Source organism: Megascapheus bottae, chromosome 27, assembly GCF_031878675.1.
Source record: "Megascapheus bottae isolate mThoBot1 chromosome 27, mThoBot2.hap1, whole genome shotgun sequence".
Lineage (NCBI taxonomy): Eukaryota > Metazoa > Chordata > Mammalia > Rodentia > Geomyidae > Megascapheus > Megascapheus bottae.
Genome location: NC_143535.1, coordinates 21,946,905 through 21,966,843, shown reverse-complemented (window position 1 = coordinate 21,966,843; position 19,939 = coordinate 21,946,905). Strand labels below are relative to the sequence as shown.

The window sequence follows — 19,939 nt, the reverse complement described above, 5'->3', positions numbered from 1 at the left end:
CACCTTCCACTCTCCTGCCTCAATTTGTGAAGACAGGGTCCCTTTGCCTCTCTCTGCCATTGGGAATTTTACTCCAGGCTGTTCACCAGATGGGCAAGAGTCCTGACAGCTCTGAAGGCCCGCCTCCCTATACCTGTCACTCAGAAAAGCAGCCAGTGATGAGGCTGAGGAAGGGGCTGATTTCTCCTCTCCTCCACTGCAGAATGCAATGCCACCTACCAGTTCACATGCGCAAACAAGATGTGCAAGCCCCTCTACTGGGTCTGTGACAATGTGAATGACTGCGGGGACAACAGTGATGAGCTGAAGTGCAGTGAGTGCCCAGGGTGGTAGCAGCTGGGGCTCCCCTGCCACCTGTCTGGCTGGTGCAGCCAGGTAGCCTGCACTGCTAAGGAAGGGCTTGGCTTCTTTAGGTTGTCCAGATGGGTCCTTCAAGTGTTCCAATGGGAAGTGCATCTTGGAGAGCCAGAAGTGCAACGGAATAGACAACTGTGGGGACGGCTCAGATGAGATCTCGTGTGACAATGGTGAGGCCTGAACCTGCCTGTCTTCCTGTGGGGAGACTTCTTGTGGAGACAGAAATGTCCCTTTAGTTGAATTTGCACCCCGAGGGAGCAGGCAGCAGCTGCCTCACACAAAGCCTGCCCAAGTTTATAAATATGGACCTTCCAGAAAAGTGTGAGGATGAGCGGGAGAATCTTCTAGAAGGTGGAGAACCTGTAGTGGGACTGAAAGAACAGTGGCTATGGGTATGGGTGGAGCAGGTCTGGGCAAGGGGTATTAGGTGGCTGGATCATGGTATAACATCTGGGGTATTTTTTAAAAAAATTATTATAAAGGATCTGGGGGTGTTCTGATAGACACTGGCTTCTAGCTGGGTATTTCCAAGGAATCAATTTCCTCCCGTGTCCTCCCCCACCAACAGTGAATGTGGTCCCTTGTACCAGACACACCTATCGATGCCAAAATGGGCTCTGCTTGAGCAAAGGCAACCCTGAGTGTGATGGGAAGAAGGACTGTAGTGATGGTTCAGACGAGAAGTACTGTGGTGAGTGGGGTGGAGTGTGGGGCTGTGTATTACGGGGTGGGTTGTCACTGTGAAAGGATGCATCCAGAATCAAGGTGGAAATCTCCATAGCGCCTTACTCTTACAGCAGTGCTTACATTCTAACCTGCCTAGTGGTTCAGAAGCACTGAGCAGAATGCCACCATTCAGTGCCTTCATGTCCCCATCCACTCTTCCTCACAGAGCCACGGCCCTCAGCACTGAGCAAGGAAATCTAGACAAATGATACCCAAGTCAAGTCTGAGCAAGCCCATGAGTGTCTGGAGCCCTTCAGAGTATTTGCATAGCACGGGGTGAGGTGTGGAACATGGAGGCCAGAGACGGGGACAAGTCAGGAGGCTTGTGGCTCATCATTGTCATCCCAGTTAACTTGGGAGGTAGAGACTGGGAGGATTGTGAGACCAGCCTAAGCCAAGAGTCAGTAAAAACTTCCCTAACCCCTGTCTCAACCAGAAAGGTTGATAAGTAAGATGGATAGCTGTGTCCTGGCTATGAGGGAGGCATGAATAGGAGGAGATCATCCAGGCTGGGCTGGGCAAAAATTCAAGACCCTATTGAAAAAAATAATTAAAGCAAAAAAGGTTGGAGGCATGGCTCAAATTGGTAGAATTCCTGCCTAGCAAGCAGGCCCTAATATCCTAATACCACTAAAGGAAAACAAAACAAAACAGGTACATCTAGAAGGTTCCTCATACCACTTGATCTAGCATTGCTAGATCAAGGGCACAGAGTTGGCTCCCCTGCTGTGGAGTCATGCTGTACCTGGTTCCTGGGTGTTATTTGATTCACTGGCCTTTGGTGTTTTCTGCCCTCTGCAGACTGTGGGTTGCGGTCTTTCACCAAGCACGCTCGAGTTGTTGGTGGTACGAATGCAGATGAGGGTGAGTGGCCCTGGCAGGTGAGCCTCCACGCTCTGGGCCAGGGCCACTTGTGTGGGGCTTCGCTCATCTCTGCCAACTGGCTGGTGTCTGCAGCTCATTGCTTTACAGATGAGAAAATGTTCAAGTAAGTCTCTGGATGTGGATGTCCATGATTCACAATGGGGTGGGGCAAGACCGGGGTGGCAGGCAGATATTCTGATGGAGCTTAATTACAGTGCAAATAGATACTCGCTTTTTATTGGACACTCATTCCTGGTCCAGCACCATGTGTTTGCCACCCTAACTGGTTCGGCCCGTCTGTTTATATGTCCACTTGATGAAAGCAGACACCCAGAGAGGTAAGGGCTCAGGGCTGCAAGCTAAGTGTTAGAGCCAGACTTGAGCCTAGTTGTCTAGATGCCAAAGCTTGTGTAATTCATCTGAATGGCTTGGTTCTTTGGGATTGGTTGAAGATGGGCCTTGACTTTGTGTTCCAGCTGTGGCTAGCAAAGGACCTTGGACAGGTTATTCAGACTGTTCTTGGTGGTGGTGGTCATGGGACTTGAGCTCAGGCCTTGGGTGCTGTCCCTGAGCTTTTGTGCTCAAGGCTAGTGCTCTACCACTTTGAGCCACAGTGCCACTTCCTGTTTTCTGATGGTTCTTTGGAGATAGGAGTCTCTCAGAGTTTCCTCAATAGCTAAGATTACAGGTGTGAGACACTGGCACCTGGCCAAGGTATTCAGACTTTGTTTTTTTTTTTTTTTGCCAACTGTGGGGCTTGAACTCAGGGCTGAGCACTGTCCTTGGGATTTCTCAAGGCTAGAGCTCTACCACTTGAGCCTCAATATCACTTCTGGCTTTTTTCTATGTATGTGGTACCAAGGAATTGAACTGGGGTCTTTGTGCATGCTAGGCAAGCACTCTACCACTAGGCAAAACTCCCAGCCCCAGCATTGGATTTTCACTGGTGATAGGATACTTGTTTTATTCTTGGACTGGGAGAACTAAATTTGAAAATCAACTTGAGACACTTATCACTGTGTGTGGCACATTGGAAAGGGCACACCAGTGTCCCAGGACTGGGCAGGTATAGAGTCAGGGTCAGGACCACTGGCTAGAAGTTTGGGCTATAGCTGATTGTCTTAGCTCCTGGCCTCCCAGGCTCCCCAGTCATTGGCCACAGGAAGGAATCTATGGGAACAGCTTGCTCAGAGGACATAGGCAAGTCCTTGTAGAAGATTCACATAGTCAGAAGTATTGTTAGACTTTCCTGCTCATGCTCTTCTTCAGCAGGCAGCTTGGGAATAGGTGACTCACGCTGCCTCCATCACTCTCCTGAAGAGAGGAGAGCCAAGGCCCATCAGGAAGTAGGTAAAGGCACAGGTGTTAGGCAGGTTAGACAGGTGTGTGTGGTGTGGGTGGTGGAGACACAAGTGGCTGGAGGGAACTAAGTTAGCTCACTGTCCCAAGCTTCTCTGGACTCATGAACTACAGTGTTTCTTTCTGTCTCTCTCTTTCTCTCTCTCCCCTTTCCTCCCTCCCTTCTTCCCTTTCAATCTCTCAGTCTCTCTCCTACCTTTCTTTCTCCTTTCCCTCGCTTTCTCCCTCTCCCCCTCCCCATCTCTGTCTCTGTTTCTGTCTCTGTCTTTGTGTCTTTTTCTCTCAGTCTCTCTTTTCCTTTCCCCACTCCCCTTTCCCCCTCTCTCCTCATATTGGGATTGATCTCAAGGCCTCATACCTGCTAGTTAGCCACCCTATCACTAGAGCCATGCCTCCAGCCTGGCTATTTTGCTAGTTACATTAGAGACAGAGTCTCTTGAACTTTTCTGCCTGTGATCCTTTGGGTCTCAGCCTCCTGAGTAGCTAGGATTATAGGTCTGAGCCATCAGCACTCAGACAGCTTTAGTTCTTTTCAGGATATGGGTTCTTTTCTTTTTTTGTTTTCTCAAAGCTAGCGCTCTATCACTGGCTTTTTCTGTGTATGTGGTACTGAGGAATCGAACCTAGGGCTTTATGCATGTACTCTACTGCTAGGCCAAACTCCCAGCTAAGGACAGAGATTCTTGTGTTGCCCAGGCTGGACTCAAACCTATTTATGCTTAAGTAGCTAGGGATGACAGCTGTGTAATTGTCTTGATAACTTGTTGTCTGGGCTGGCCTCAACTGTGATCTTCTGATCTCCACTTCCAAGTAGCTGGGATTAGAAGTGTGAGCCACCAGGTTTGTGTTGTGTTATGTTGTGTGTTTCCTTTTTCAGTGGTACTAAGGTACTAGTGCTTAGCAAGCACGAAGTCTTGGCATTAAACCCCAGTACCAGAGTGGGGGAGGGGAAGCAAAAAATGACAGATACAAAGAAGAACACTGGATGAGGAGGGGTGCTATGACTTGACATAGTCTGCCTCTTTTTTTTTTTTTGGTCAGTTGTGGGGCTTGAACCCTGGGCCTGGGCATTGTCCCTGAGCTCTTCAGCTTGAGAAGAGCCTTCTTGAGCCTTAATCCTCAGATCTCAGCCTCCTAAGTAGCTAGGATTACAGGCGTGAGCCACCGTGCCCAGCTCAACCTGACACTTCAATGTCCTGAGAGCAAATGGACTTGTCTTTATTCTTTTCTTTGACACTCATTTAGTTTTATTGTGAGGATACATTTTTTCCAACTTTTTTTCTTTGGCCAGTCCTGGACTTGAGCTCAGGGCCTGAGCACTGTCCTTGGACTTTCTCAAGGCTAGAGCTCTACCACTTGAGCCTCAGCACCACTTCCAGCTTTTTTCTATGTATGTGGTACCGAGGAATTGAACCTGGGTCTTCGTGCATGCAAGGCAAGCACTCTACCACTAGGCCAAACTCCCGGCCCCTTTTTCCAACTTTTTATTTTGAGAAAATTTTCAAATGTACAAAATGTTGTAAATATACTGAAATCATAAAAACAAGCCGATGTTTGGCTTATATTGCCTATATTGCCTAAATTGGCCTTGTCCAATTAGTCTTCAGCTTCTTTTTTTTTTTTTTTTTGCTAGTCCTGGGCTTGAGCTCAGGGCCTGAGCACTGTCCTTGGACTTTCTCAAGGCTAGAGCTCTACCACTTGAGCCTCAGCACCACTTCCAGCTTTTTTCTATGTATGTGGTACCGAGGAATTGAACCTGGGTCTTCGTGCATGCAAGGCAAGCACTCTACCACTAGGCCAGACTCCCTGCCCCAGTCTTTAGCTTCTTATATAAATGCAGGACTGGCATTTATAATAAATAACTGCAATTAATAATACCCCTCAGTTAGTAATCAGGCACCTGTGGTTTACACATGTAGTTCTGGCTACTCAGGAGTCTAGGATCCCAAGGATTAAGGTTCAAAGCCAGCCAGGACAGAAAAGCCCATGGGATTTCAACTCCAAATTTGCAAAAACCAGAGTTTAAAAAGCTGGGCCTGCCTGGCAATGGTGGGTCATGCTTATAATCCTAGCTCCTCAGAGGCTGAGACCTGGGGATCTCAGTTTGACACCAGCTCTGTCAGCTCTGCCAGCTCTGGCAGGTAAACCTAAGAGACTCTAATCTTCAGTTGACTAGCAAAAAGCTAAAAGTTGAGATGTGGCTCAAGTGGTAGAATGACAGTCTTGAGTGAAAAGCTAAAGAAGAGTATGAGGCCCTAAGTTCAATTCCCAGTACTAACACACACGCACAGATTATTTAAGTTCATTTTGGTCTATGTTCACACACTGGGTTGGAGTTTGTCTAAGTCCTATGAAAGTTCAGATCCATAAGATACAGATTTTCTGACAAACACTAAAAGTGCTGTTTCACTAGGGGTTAGGCTCGTACTCTTGGCTCACTTGATCCTCTGCCACTGTTGGAGGCTTTGATGAACGTGAGCAGACATAGACACTTGAAGCGGTAGGGTGTGCACCCATCACAGGTCTTCCCACACTCACATGACCACGCTTTCCCCTCCCAGGTACTCAGACCCCACCATGTGGGTGGTCTACCTGGGCCTTCTGGACCAGAGCAACCGCAGCGCGTCTGGGGTGCAGGAGCACCGGCTTAAGCGCATCATCACCCACCCCTCCTTCAACGACTTCACCTTTGACTACGACATCGCGCTTCTGGAGCTGGAGAAGCCGGCCAAGTTCAGCACCGTGGTGCGGCCCATCTGCCTGCCCGACACCTCCCATGTTTTTCCCGCTGGCAAGGCCATCTGGGTCACGGGCTGGGGGCACACCCAGGAGGGAGGTGAGCTTCAGGATGCGCTGAGGGGCCTGCTGAGCCCTGGGCCTTCCTCCCATGTTTTATATTTGTATGACACCATCCCCATCCGCAAGGGCCCTGGCTGGTTTCTGGTCTGGTGGGTTCTGATCTCCCTGTGCTTGGCTGTTCAGGGCGGAAAGGAGGCTTCTGATAGATTAATTAATTACGTGTGATCTGGGACACATTGCTTCATGGCTATTGTGTGAATGTGTGTCATGTGTATGCACGTGTGCATGTCAGTACTAGGGCTAGAACTCAGTCTGGACACTGTCCTTTAGGTTTTTTTTCCCCTTGATCAAGGCTGTCATTTTACTACTTGAGCCATTCCTTTACTTCTGGTTTTTGCTGGCAAATTAGAGATAAGTCTCAAGGACTTTTCTGTCCTGGCTAGCTTCAAACTGTGTTCCTCAGATTTCAGCCTCCTCAGTAGCTAGGGTTACAGGTGAGCACATCAATGCCAGGTATGTGCCTGGTTCTTTATCTTCCTTAGGCAGGAGTAGTATTTAATGAACGTGAGCGTGTCTGTGATTTGGAAAGGCTACTAAGCTGTGTCTGTGACCTGATCCCACTTAGGAATGAGCCACCTGCCCTTTCCTTCTCTCCCCACGTGTAGGAGGCAGGCTGTTAGCTGCTAGAGTTTAGGTTGAAAAAAACTCCACTAGCATCACCCATTGTTGAAAAGTTGTAACAGGTAGGAAGAGAATAGTAAAAGCCACTTTGCAGCTTCATTGCCCTGATACAGCCCCTGTGGCATTTGGTGGCATGACCTCTGGCTGCATGACTTCCCACAGGGATGACCTGTGTGCAGCTGCAGGCATGTTTACCTATTGGTGACACTGACCTGCCATCCACGGGCATTTAGATTATTTCCAGGTTTGGCTGGTAAGCTCACTCCTTGCAGGTAGCATCTGCCGAGAGCTTTTTTGCAGCACGGCTCCCTTAGTTTTGGCAGTCAGTCCTGTCCTGCCCTCTTCCCCCAGGCACAGGGGCTCTGATCCTGCAGAAAGGTGAGATCCGAGTCATTAACCAGACGACCTGTGAGGACCTGATGCCACAGCTGATCACCCCTCGCATGATGTGCGTGGGCTTCCTCAGCGGGGGTGTGGACGCCTGCCAGGTGTGTGGAAGCCGGTGGGCGGGGCCAGGCCTGGGCGGGGCGGGGCCAGGCCTGGGATGGGCGGGGCCAGGCCTGGGCGGGGCGGAGCCAGGCCTGGGTGGGGCGGGGCCAGGCCTGGGTGGGGCGGAGCCAGGCCTGGGCGGGGTGGAGCCAGGTCTGGGCGGGGCCGGGCAGGGCGGGGGCGGGGCTTTGCTTACAGGTCTTGTTTCTGCTTAGGGCGACTCTGGTGGACCCTTGTCCAGCGTGGAGGCAGACAACCGATTCTTCCAGGCAGGCGTGGTGAGCTGGGGCGAAGGCTGCGCCCAAAAGAATAAGCCAGGCGTGTACACAAGGCTTCCTGTGTTTCGAGACTGGATCAGAGAACAGACTGGAGTATAGAGGCAGGAGCCGGCCTCCAGTTACCCCAACAGGACCCCCGATGGGTCGACCCCAAAGCACACGTGCAGACTGAGAACAGGACCACTGACTGCATTCCTGCTTAGGCTCCCCGCCCCCGCAGCCCAGACTGTGAAGTGCACCCCAGAAGACTCTCCAGATCGGCTGCAGAACCTGGAACCTCCTTCAGCCCCCAGAGCAGGACAGGAGGCAGGAAAGGAGGAACTTGTGCCGGTAGTCCAGCCGAGGACAAAGGGTATTCCAGCTTCAGGCTGGGTAAAGACTTTCCTGAAGCCTTGCTTCCTCTGTCTCTTCAGTGGGGCAGCTTCTGGGACCTGCCTGGTGGAGGGGGAGGGGCTGCAGGCCCAAGGGCATGGGAGGAGGGGTCGGGAGGGGTTCTAGGAAATCCAAGCTCCAAGGACTGGGAAAATAGAACCTAAGATTGGAATTGTTTTACCAGTTCCCAAGGTGAGCTCGGTGTGTGTATTTGTGTGTATGAGTAAAACATTTTGTTTCTTTTTAGGTAATTTTTTTTTTTATTGGCATGCACCAACTCTGAATTCTCCTTTCCTGCTAACTTCCTTTTCAAGAATGTGTTCATAAATCCCTTTTCACATAGACTGTGGTTGTCAGGTTGAGAGTGGGGCCACAGTGCCCTGTCAAGCCATCCTGGGGCTGTGATTCTAAAGCTCTTATAGCACTTGGGAGCAGAGGCCTGGGTGCTCCGACATAGGTGGAGCCACAGGGAGTGTGGGGGCAAGGCCTGTGTGTGGAAGGAGAGCTGTACTTTCCCAGGTCTGATTCAGTTTGGGAGAGGGAGGAGTTGTGTCAGAGGAAATCAGGAAGTGGTGTGGCTATGTACTGGTCATGGAGGTGGATCATGTGAGCTTTGTGTGTGCACAGGTCTGCACACACAGACACAGGGTGTTCAAGAAGCTAGTAGAGCAGCCTGGGGTGGATAGATAGGACCTGAGGCCTTGGAGAAATGGGCAGTGCCTTGCTTAAGGGCTCCTCCTGTATTAATCCTTTTTCCTCTGAAATTGCCTGTCCTCGCTCAGGGTTGCCAGTGTCAACACTCTGGGGCAGAGCCAGCAATCTTTTGAAGGGACATTTTGAAGGGAGGTCATTATACTGGCTTGGCTATAGAATGGAGAGATGCTAGCACATTGCATGTTTTAGTTGTAGGCTGTGTCCCTCTGAGTGTGGCATCACCGAGTGCCCGGATGTAGTGATGCCGTCACTCCCATGTATTGGCAAGAACTTAGAAGTCTGTCTGGATTGGCAGTCGCATTTGATCCCTAGGAAGTCAATGTAATGTCAATGCCTTCAAAATGATAGACAGCCATCAAGACTCTTATCTCCAGTTAACCAGCAAAAAAGCTAGAAGTGGAGTTGTGACTTAAAGTAGCAGAGCACCAATACCAGCAAGGAATGAGCAAACAAACACTGATAAGGAGCTAAGTCCAATAAGCCTTTTGACTGGGATAAGGAGAAAAAGCAGAGCACTTTTACTTATTTTTATGGGGCTTCAGGTAAAGTCATGGATGCTGTCCCTTAGCTTTCTCACATAAAACAAAAGCTCTATACCGCTTGAGCTCTATAACACTTCCAGCGTTTTGCTGGCTAATTGGAAATGAGAGTCTCTTGGCCTTTCCTATCCTAACTGGCTTAGAAGCATGGTCCTTCAATCTCATCCTCTTACATTGGTTGCTAAGTAGCCCATAAAGATAAACCACTGGGCACTCAAATAGTTAGAGGCCACACAGGGATGCAGCAAGCTGGGAAGAACGGGCAGGAGGGGGAGGGGGAGGGGTCAGCTGCTAAGGAACTCAAACTGTTTTGCATACATTTTCATTTTTGATTCAAGAACTCTTAGCTCCAAGCAGATGGCAAGAAATTCAACTTACTGAATGCAGGCTTTCTGTGTAGCCAAGTCCAGTGGTCAGGGCGTGGAATGAGAGCTAGATGCCTGTCATTGCATGCCAAACCACCTGGCTGGGGTGCTACCTGCAGAAGGTTATACTCAGGTCTCTCTGTGTTTGATTAGTAGCAGGTACCATTGCTACCCTTGAAGTCTTCACCAAGGGGCCCCACATTTCAGAGGTGGTCCCACAAATTGTGTGGCTGACCCTGCAGTCAAATGCATGTTATATGCATTGGCCATTCTCTGGGAACCCCTAAGGGAGAGTTGCAGGAGGTGGTGGACAGCGCCCCCAGCAGGCCATAAGAGGTGATCATGGGGCAGAGTGCGATTGGAGGGGAACCAGGTTTGTTCAGCATCCCTAGTGCTGTTCTGTTGCATGAGTGAAGGGTGCCTTAGAATCTTTGTGCCTCTGTCATACAGGTGTAGCTGGGTAGCTGGGTCTGAGTGGGGAGGACTTGTGTCCCAAGTAACTCCTACATATTAGTCTGGACTTCCTGGGGGGACAGATCAGGGTTGTCGGTCCCTTTCCTGTCCCCCCTCCCCCAGCTCTAGCTGACTCTAGATTTGCTTCTCTCCACCCCCCCCCCCCAGTACTGGGGCATAGTGCTATTTCTGAGCTTCTTTTTGCTCAAGGCTAGCACCTGATTATTTGAGCCACAGTTCTCTTTCTGGCTTTTTAGTGGTTAATTGGAGATAAAGGTCTCACAGAATTTCTTGCCCAGGCTGGCTGTGAACTTCATTCTTCAGATCTCAGCCTTCAGATTAGTTTAGGGTTACAGGCTTGAACCACCGGTGCCTGGTTGCAGATTGCCTTTTATCTCCATTAGCCACTAATCAGAATCACTGAAAACTGAATATACTGGCTGGGAGTTTGGCCTAGTGGTAGAGTGCTTGCTTAGCATGCACAAAGACACAGGTTTGATTCCTCGGTACCACATACATATAAAAAAGCTGGAAGCTGGTGCTGAGGCTTAAGTGGTAGAGCTCTGGCCTTGAGAAAGTCCAAGGACAGTGCTCAGGCCCCGAGTTCAAGCCCAGGACTGGCAAAAAAAAAAAAAAAAAAAAGAAAGAAAATTGAATATATTGAATTGGGATTTTGTATGTGTTGCATCTATAGGGAGTTCTACTCAGACCAAGATTTTGCAGTTTGTGTTTGTGAGGGTAGATCTTAGAGAAGAGATAAAATTTTGAGTCCCAGGACCACATTAAGTTTCCATTGTTTAGCTGCAGAGTCCCTGGAACTGGGAGGCTGTTGTTTAGCACCTGGCCACACGGTGGCAATGTTGCACCATTACAAGGGGGAGAGCTGCTGGTGGGGTGGGGTGGATGGGTGGGTACTGGTTTTGCAAGGCTGTTTCTAGATAACTTTTAGTCACCCCAGCACAAGGTCTTTCTAGTTGGTTCCCAGCCCCTCCCAGTGTCCAGCTCATCTCAGTCTCGATTACTGGTCCTGAGGACCTGAGGACACCAGAAAGGATGGTTCTTAGGGTTGAGAAGAACAGGACTGAAGAATTTTTAATTTTGTTGAGGTTCTCATCAAGTAGCCTATCCCAGCCTTAAACCCCCGATCCTCCTGCCTCAACCTCTCCAACGTTGGGATTGAAGACAGAAGCCACCACATCTGTCTTGCTGAGCTCCAAAGGGTCTTCTGTCCTTCTCACATTACCAATAGAAAACAGGGCACCAAGACTTTGAATTTCTGGCCTAAGACCCCCACGCTAAGGGAATATAGGATCCAGGCTTAGAGGCTGGTGATGGGGCTCCAGGAAGAGACACCTTACCTTGTGCTGTGTGTATCCACATAATATCACTATCTCCGTAATGTTAGGAAACTTACTGGTTGGTTAAGATGAAAGGTAGGTCATCCTCAGTATGCGTCACTCTCTTAAGTGGTTTAATTCAAGGCCCTCTTTATTTTTTGCATACCAGACATAATGGTCTCAGGGCAGCATCTGGAAATTGCTGCTTGTCACATAAACCCTGGGGTTCTTTTTCGAGATGGGAGGGGGCTTTTGAACTCAGGGCCTCCTGCTTGCTTGGCTGTCTGCTATTTAAACCATATGTCTAGTCCTGTCTTTTTCTGGTTATTTTGGGGATAGTCTTGTTAACTTTTCTTCTCAGGCTGGCTTCAAATTAAGATCCTACCACTCTTATCCTCCTAAGTAGCTAGGCTTACAGCCCTGGTCCCTTGTTCCTTTGAGACTTTTGACAAATCTCACAAGGTCTGCCTTCTGCCCCTGCCCTTAATGCTTCTTTCAGAAGACATGTTTTATAGGGTTGGGTGTGTGTGTGTGTGTGAAAGAGAGAGAGAGAGAGAAAGAGTGTCTCAGTTGTCTTGCCCAAGCTGACTTTGATCAACAATCCTCAGATCTCAGCCTCCTGAATAGCCAGGATTACAGGGGTGAACCACCAGCCCCCAGTAAGGACACTATTCCAATATAGACATCCCAAGTCCAGATTTCGGCAAACCCAGCCATCCATCTGTTCCTCCTTTTCTGAGTTCACCCTCTGCCTGCAGCCTGGGGGCTGTGTATTCATCCCACCCTTTCCACTCACCTCCCTCCGTTTCCTAAAAAGCCAGTGTTTCCAGGCGGAGGTGGAAGCAGCTCCATTGTCTGTTTGTTCCGTTGTCTCAGCATCTTCCAGCAGAAGGGCTGTATTTTCCTGGGATGTGAAGTCAACTTTCCCTTCCCCTTGGCTGGAGCGCTTCCCTCCACACACGCTGTCACCTCAGAGGTTATCACTGCTTCCCGGCCCACACCCCTGTGGTCAAGAATAGCCCCGGCTCCAGTCTCCATGCCAGAACTTCACATGGTCCTGTTTAACGCAACAGGGGAATTCTTCCATCTCCAGTGCAGCGCTTTTTCCAGAGCTACAAGAACAGGGTGTGCAGGGGGAGGCGAGGCGAGGGCGCAGGTCCTGGAGGGGAAGGCGGAGGTCTCCCCATACAAGAGGGCATTCAGAGGCCAGTTTCCAACTGCATAGGACATCCATCTGTTCCCTCTCTGAAGTTCACAGCCTTTAAGTACATCCTACCTGAACAGCTAAGACAAAGAGCCTTGAACTCAGGGCCTGGGAGTGGTCCTTCTTAGTTTTTTTGCTCTAGACTGATGCTCTACCCCTTGAAGCCCACTCCACTTCTGGCTTGTTGCTGGTTAAATGGAGATAAGTCTTTTTGTGGGAGAAGGGGGGGGGTCAGTTGTGGGGCTTGAACTCTGGGCCTGGGTGCTGTCTCTGAGCTCTTCAGCTCAAGACTACTGTTTTTCCACTGTCAAGCCACAGTGCCATTGCCGGTTTTCTGGTGGTTAATTGGAGGTAAGTCTCATGGGCTTTCATGCCTGGGCTAGCTTTGAACTGAGAGCCTCAGATCTCAGCCTCCTGAATAGCGAGGACAACAGGTGTGAGCCACCAGCACTAGCTGAGATGAGTCTTATGAACTTGTCCTGCTCAGGCTGGCTTTGAACTGTGATCCTTAGGTCTCAGCCTCTTGAGTCGCTAGTACAGATGTGAGCCAAGACCCTCACACATGGAGTTAGAAGTTTGAAACCTGTGACTGTTGGTAAAAAAAAAAAAAGGTAACATTATTCACGCCAGCTGGTGGGAAGAAGGAGGAAAAGCCCAAGTCATGAATTCACCAGTCATTAACTCAGTGTTTCTGTGACTCTATGACAAAGAGTTTGGGATTAGGAATGGGCAGGGGTGGTGTCATGTGGGGCTCAGCAAGACCCCAGGGCAGGCAGGACCCTGTGCACTTCAAAGCCAGGGATTGCTCAGTTCCTAGTAGCAGGAATGTGTGATGTTGCAGGTCCTGTGGATCAGTGCCTGGTGGGGGACGGAGGCTGCAGGGAGTCTTTTTCTGTGCATGCAAGGGCTTCCACAGCCCTTAAATGGCTCCATGAAGTGCATGTGAACTCACAGCTGCCTGAGAAAGAGAAGAATCTACCTTGCAGAGCCTTAACGAAAACTTTTTTTTTTCCAGTCCTGAGGCTTGAACTCAGGGCCTGAGCACTGTCCTTGGGCTTTCCTCAAGACTAGTAGTCTACCACTTGAGTCACTGCATCACTTCCAGCTTTTTCTATGTATGTGATATCGAGGCATCGAACCCAAGTCTTTGTGCATGCTAGGCAAGCACTCTACCACTAGGCCAAACTCCTAACCTGAGCCTTAACAAATTTAAGGTGAGTCAGCTGTCTGCAGGGGAGGACTTTACAGCCTCTCCTTAACATAGGAGAGTGGACATGCCAATAATCTTAGCCACCATGAGGCTGAGATCTGAGGATCAAGGTTCAAAGCCAGGCAGGAAAATCTGGTGAGAATCTTCTTTCCAGTTAACCAGAAAAATGCCAGAAGTGGGGCTGGGAGTATGGCCTAGTAGTAGAGCACTTGCCTAGCATGCATAAAGCCCTGGCTTCAATTCCTCGGTACCAGATACCCAGAAAAAGCTGGAAGTGGTGCTGTGGCTCAAGTGGTAGAGTGCTAGCCTTGAGAAAGCCCAAGGACAGTGCTCAGGCCCTGAGCTCAAGCCCCAGGACTGGCAAAAACAAAACAAAACAAAACAACAAAAAACCCCCAACAAACCAGAAGTGGAGCAGTGGCTCTAGTGGCAAAGTGCTAGCCTTGAAGAGAACACCCAGACTCTCACTTCAAGTCCCTGTTACTGACACTGGCACACACACACACACACACACACACACACACACACACACACACACACACACACACACACACACACACACAAAGCATAAAGACAGAAACAGACTTCCATTAGCTGGGAACTAGCTATTCCTCCACCTCCAATGGATTCTGTTTCTCGCCAAATGAGATTAGAAAATGTCCTGTCTCCTCTGCTGGGGGTTGGAGCTGAATAGAATCTGCAGTGTCCTATCACTTAATAAGGTACAGTGAGAGCTCAGCCAACACTCAGGGCCCTGTGTCTTGTACACAACCCCAACTCCATCTTCACTACCACAGTCATGGTTTCCAGGGGAGGGGAGACAGGCCCAGAGATGGCCCTGCGGGTACCTGGAAGGTCTCTCAGGAAGGGAAAAGACAGAGGGGACCCTGAGGGTTTGGCAGTTGGAGTTACACATCCTTTTGGAGCTGAGGCCTCTCCACCTGGAGCTCTGGGAGGGAGGGTCCAGGACTGTTGCCAGGTAATAAATTGACTGGCTGAGGCCTGGCCAACAGGAACTTTTATTAGCTGAGTTCTGAAATGATTCCTTCAGCACTTCTAAATCTTTCCCATTCCCATTTCCTTGGCTACCCCCAGCAACCCCCGGGCATTCCCCTTTCTCAGAGGCCAACGCATCTGCTTCCTCTTTCTCCTCTGCCCGGGGCAGTGAGCACTGGAAGGAGAGATGTTTCCTTGAGGTCTTGGCCGTGGGCAGCAGAACGTGGTGTTCCATCTTCTGAGTGGGAAGCATCAGTCCCTCCGCCTTGCAGTCCTCCCCTGAGCTGCCTAAAGCCAAGGAAACAGGCCAGAAGCCATGTGTCACCTCTGCCTGGTGCTAGGTGTGGGATAAGGTAGGATAAGGATGGGGTTCACTCGTAGACAGGGCCATCCCTGTGCCCAGATTTCCCCATCCCACAAGGACCCACAAATGGAACCTTTGAAGTGGGACAGAAATACTTCTCTCTCTTTTTTTTTTTGCCAGTCCTGGGCTTGAGCTCAGGGCCTGAGCACTGTACTTGGACTTTCTCAAGGCTAGAGCTCTACCACTTGAGCCTCAGCACCACTTCTGGCTTTTTCTAAGTATGTAATACTAAGGAATCGAACCCAGGTCTTCGTGCATGCTAGGCAAGCACTCTACCACTAGGCCAAACTCCTGGCCCTCTTCCTTCTTTTATGGTCAGTGGAGGGGTTTGAACTCTAGGTCTAGGCACTATCTCTGAGTTCTTTATGTTCAAGGCTAGTAAGCGTGGATATGTCCCCGCGGCACATTCCACATGGGGGCTGCAGGGGGCACCCACACACTACATTTCAGTGTGGTCAGTAGCCAAAGACAAGAAGCCTGGGAAAGAAGCCTACCTCTTCCCACAAGCTCCCTCCCATGCAATTTGCCATGTGTCTTTTTAAATTTAAATTTATATTTTATTATAAAGGTGACATATGGTAGGGTTACAGTTAACGTTAAGTCAGGTCATGAATAGATTTCTTTTTGAACACTGTTACTCTCCCTCATTTTTTTTTTTTTCTAGTTTTCCCTCTTCTGACCCTACCATGTGTCTAGAAGCAGAGTCAAACACACATGGTCTCACGAGGTGGCCGGGCCATGTCAGCTCCCATGCCACTGTAAAGGCATCTTGCCCGTGGCTGGCTCTGCTGACTTTCCTGGTCCTTACCCTCTCACTCCACTGTGTGAACACTCCAGATGCAATGGTTGTTTTCACCCACGATGGGAGCCCATGCTTTGTAGGGACTGGTAGACAACTTTGGAAGCCCCACAAGTGTTTCCTGGATAGCCAACGCTGCCCTTGTGGAGTGAGTGAGCTGAGCAAGCTTTCTGGCTGATATCTAGGTTTGTAGCAAGTTCATCAGAGGCCAAAGGAAGTTGGGCTTTGGTAACAGAGAGGACGGTTCTCTCTGCTTCAGGGGTATACTCTTCAGAATACCTTGGATTTTATTCTGTTTATCTATCCTGTTTTCCACCTATAAAGCATGTATTCATAAATCTTAAGTAGAATCCCTTTCATGGTTTCTTTTTAAGCCATGTCGTGTGTGTGTGTAGTAGGGCTTGAACTCAGGACTGCATGCTTGTTTAGCTTTCTTGTTCATGGCTATTGGTCTACTACTTGAGCTAAGCCTCATACCCAGCCTTTTTTTTTTTTTTTTTGTCAGTCCTGGGGCTGGAATTCAAGGACTGGGTACTGTCCTTGGGCTTTCTCAAGACTAGCACTCTACCACTGCTACAGCACCACTTTCAGCTTTTCTGTGTATGTGGTATTGGGGACTCAAACCCAGGGCTTCGTGCATGCTAGCCAAGCATTCCACCATTAATCTACAGGGTTTGCTTGCTTAAGCCCCACGCTCTACACCACAGCTTCACTTCCAGAGTTTTTTTTTTTGCCAGTCCTGGGCTTGAGCTCAGGGCCTGAGCACTGTCCTTGGACTTTCTCAAGGCTAGAGCTCTACCACTTGAGCCTCAGCACCACTTCCAGCTTTTTTCTATGTATGTGGTACCGAGGAATCGAACCCGGGTCTTCATGCATGCTAGGCAAGCATTTTAACCACTAGGCCAAACTCCCGGTCCCCACTTCCAGAGTTTTTTTGGTGGTTAGTTAGAAATGATGAGTCTTATGAACTTTCCTGCCTGAGCTACTTTTTTTTTTTTTGCCAGCTGTGGGGGCTTGAACTCAGGGCCTGAGCACTGTCCTTGGACTTCTCAAGGCTAGATCTCTACCACTTGAGCCACAGAACCACTTCCAGCTTTTTTCTATGTATGTGGTACCAAAGAATCGAACCTGGGTCTTCGTACATGCTAGGAGTGCTTGCACTCTACCATTCGGCCAAACTCCTGGCCCTGAGCTGCCTTTGAACTGCGATCCTCAGATCTCAGCTGCCGCAGTAGCCAGGATTTCAGAGGTGGGCCACTGCAACTCAACCCACTCAGCATGTCTACTTATTAATTGGAGTTCGAGTCTTATCTGCCTAGGTTGGCTTTAAACTTCAGTCCCCTAGGTGTCTGATGCCTGAGTAAGGAGGACAACAGCTGTGAGCCCTTGGCACCTGACTTCTAGGTTTTCAGCGAGGCATATGTTGGGTTTTAGGAAAGCTGAAGAAAATGTGGGGAGGGAGGTTGCTAAGGTCATGCCAAGTACTTGTTGGTACTGTTCCTAGAGCTGGAGCCTCACAAAGCATACAAGAGCTGGAAAGAGCGCGACTGCTCAGTGACCAGCCTGGAACCGGGGCTTCTTTATTCCCGAGGGTGGAGATGATGGTGGGAGGGAGGGAACAGACAGAAGATCATCATGTACTTGCTTTTGGTCTCCATTATCTATGCTCATGTTGAACTCTTGGCTTCAAATGATCAGCCTGCCTCTCTCTCTCCTGCGTAGCTCGAGATTGAGGTAGGACTCCTTGGTTTATTTTATGATTTTTTAATTAACTGGAGCCTGATTGCTAGCTTCTGTGATTGTGAATCCATTAATAGTAACTGCATATTTCCAACACCTTATTTATTCATCTAGATATTAAATTTTTTTTTAGATATTTCTTACAGGATGCCTGGCCTTGTTCCTTCCAGGGAGGTTGGGGGGCTAGGAAGGAGGAGGGGGTGGAGAGGTTAAAGCCATGATCTTCAAAATAACTCCAAGAGGAAAGTGAGGTGTTGGGAAGTTGAGGGTTCTCAAGTTGAATACTTCATCTTCTGATTGAAGCTTTGCAAGCTCATCATCTGGCAGAGGATTAATAATATCCAGAGAACACAGAACTCAAAAAGCTTAATGATAACACACTCCAAATTAGTTAGGTGGTGGTAGCTCATGGCTGTAATCCTAGCTACTCAGAAGGCTGAGCTTTGGGTACTGTAGTTCAAAACCAGCCAGGCAGGAAAGTTCATGACACTCATATCCCGATTAACCACCCCAAAAGCTGGAAGTTGAGCTGTGGCTCAAATGGTAGAGTGGCTAGCTTTGAGCTAAAATAGTTCAGGGACAGGGCCCAGCCCTGAGTTCAAACCCAAAGACTGACCAAAAAAAAAAAGTAAGAAAAAAGAAAAAGAAAAAAAAGCAAATGACCTGAATAGACACTCCTTAAAAGAAAAAGTGCAAATGGCTGATACATACATGAAAAGATGCTCAGTACCTTTAGCTATCAGGAAAATGTGGATCCAGACTACATTGAGATTTCATTGCAACTCAGTTAGAATGGCTATTGAAAAAAATCTAGCAAAAATGTTGAAGAGGATGTGGAGGAAAATGAACTTATAGGCACAGCTGATAAGCCATATCTAATGAAGATGGAGCCAACACCAGAAGTGCATTATAATTGAGCTGTACCCCTCCTGGGGATGTATGGGAAGGAATCAAAGTGAGCCTTCAATAGACACTTGCCCTTAGATGTTACCCCAGCACTGGGGTATTCCCCCCCTTCTCTCTCATATTTGATATAACCAAGCTGTAGGAGCCTCACTGACAAATGAATGGAGAAATGTGCTACCCTATGGAGAAATGAAATCTTGTCATTTGCAGGCAAGTAGAAGGACTGGGTGGACATCTCATATTACAAATATTTTGAGTAGGGTATAGCTCAGTGGTAGGGGGCTTGCCTAGCATGCCTGAGACTCCATCCCCAGCACTGCAACAAAATAAAATAAGTGAGAGATGAAGACAGGAGAATGTAGTTCAGTATTTTTTTTTAAACTTGGGGGGTGCTAGTAGATTACATTTGTAATCCTAGATCTCCAGGAGGCTGAGATATGAGGATGATGGTTCAAAGCCAGCCTAGGCAGGAAAGTTTGTGAGACTCTTAATTCTGAGCAGAAAAGCTCAAGGTGCAGTGCCTAAGCCCTGAGTTCAAGCCCTAGATAACATGAGCTTGGGCACACATCTTGTCCCCACAAAGACAACTATCATGATATTTTTCTCCTATTCAGAAACACAAAAAGTAGAAGAGGGACTATTAAAGACTGACAAGAGGCATTGAAGGGAAGGAAGGAAAGCAAGGGCATAAATGATGCATGGTGCATGTTTACATGGAAACATCACAGCTATTCAGAGGTTGTTTTGATCTGGCAAGGTGTTTGGTGCCATGGATTACTGATACCAGAAGGTCAGTCACACGTCCCTCAGACATTTTGCATTCCCCTTGGGCTTCTATTTTGTATGTCAGCTATTGAGCATCACAGCTAACTTCTAGGAAGCAAGGGCAAAGCTTGATTACAATGAACACAGGTTTTACACCTTTATTATTATTTTTTAATGTGCCAATACTCAGGCTTGAACTCAGGGCATGAGCTCTGTCCTTGAGGTTTTTTTTTTCCTCAAGGTTAGCATTCTACAACTTGAGTTACAATTCCATTTCTAATTTTTTTGGTATTATTTATTTATTATTGCCAGTCATGGGCTTGAACTCAGGGCCTGAGCACTGTCCTTGGACTTTTTCTCAAGGCTAGAGCTCTACCACTTGACCCACAGCACCACTTTCAGCTTTTTTCTATGTATGTGGTACTGAGAAATCGAACCTGGGTCTTCATGCATGCTAGGAAGGCACTCTACCACTAGGCCAAACTCCTGGTCCCTTTGGGATTTAATTGGATATAAGTCTCATGGACTTTCCTGCCTGAGCTGGCTTTGATCTGCTATCCCCAGATCTCAGTCTCCCAAGCAGTTAGGATTACAAGCATGAACCACTAGCATGGGGCCGAGT

At 48.6% G+C, this 19,939-nt stretch overlaps 1 protein-coding gene across 1 annotated transcript in view; it reads left to right on the top strand.

The window, feature by feature from the left end:
* The window catches only part of St14 (ST14 transmembrane serine protease matriptase), a 40,037-nt gene extending 31,866 nt beyond the window's left edge, over positions 1-8,171 (top strand). Inside the window, exons 13-19 of the mRNA XM_090319835.1 lie at positions 203-313; positions 414-527; positions 926-1,048; positions 1,885-2,071; positions 5,868-6,142; positions 7,138-7,274; positions 7,491-8,171. Of these exons, the coding sequence (XP_090175961.1) occupies positions 203-313; positions 414-527; positions 926-1,048; positions 1,885-2,071; positions 5,868-6,142; positions 7,138-7,274; positions 7,491-7,652 (1,109 nt within the window). The 3' untranslated portion in view covers positions 7,653-8,171. The remainder of the gene's footprint in view (positions 1-202; positions 314-413; positions 528-925; positions 1,049-1,884; positions 2,072-5,867; positions 6,143-7,137; positions 7,275-7,490) is intronic.
* Positions 8,172-19,939: the final 11,768 nt, after the last annotated feature.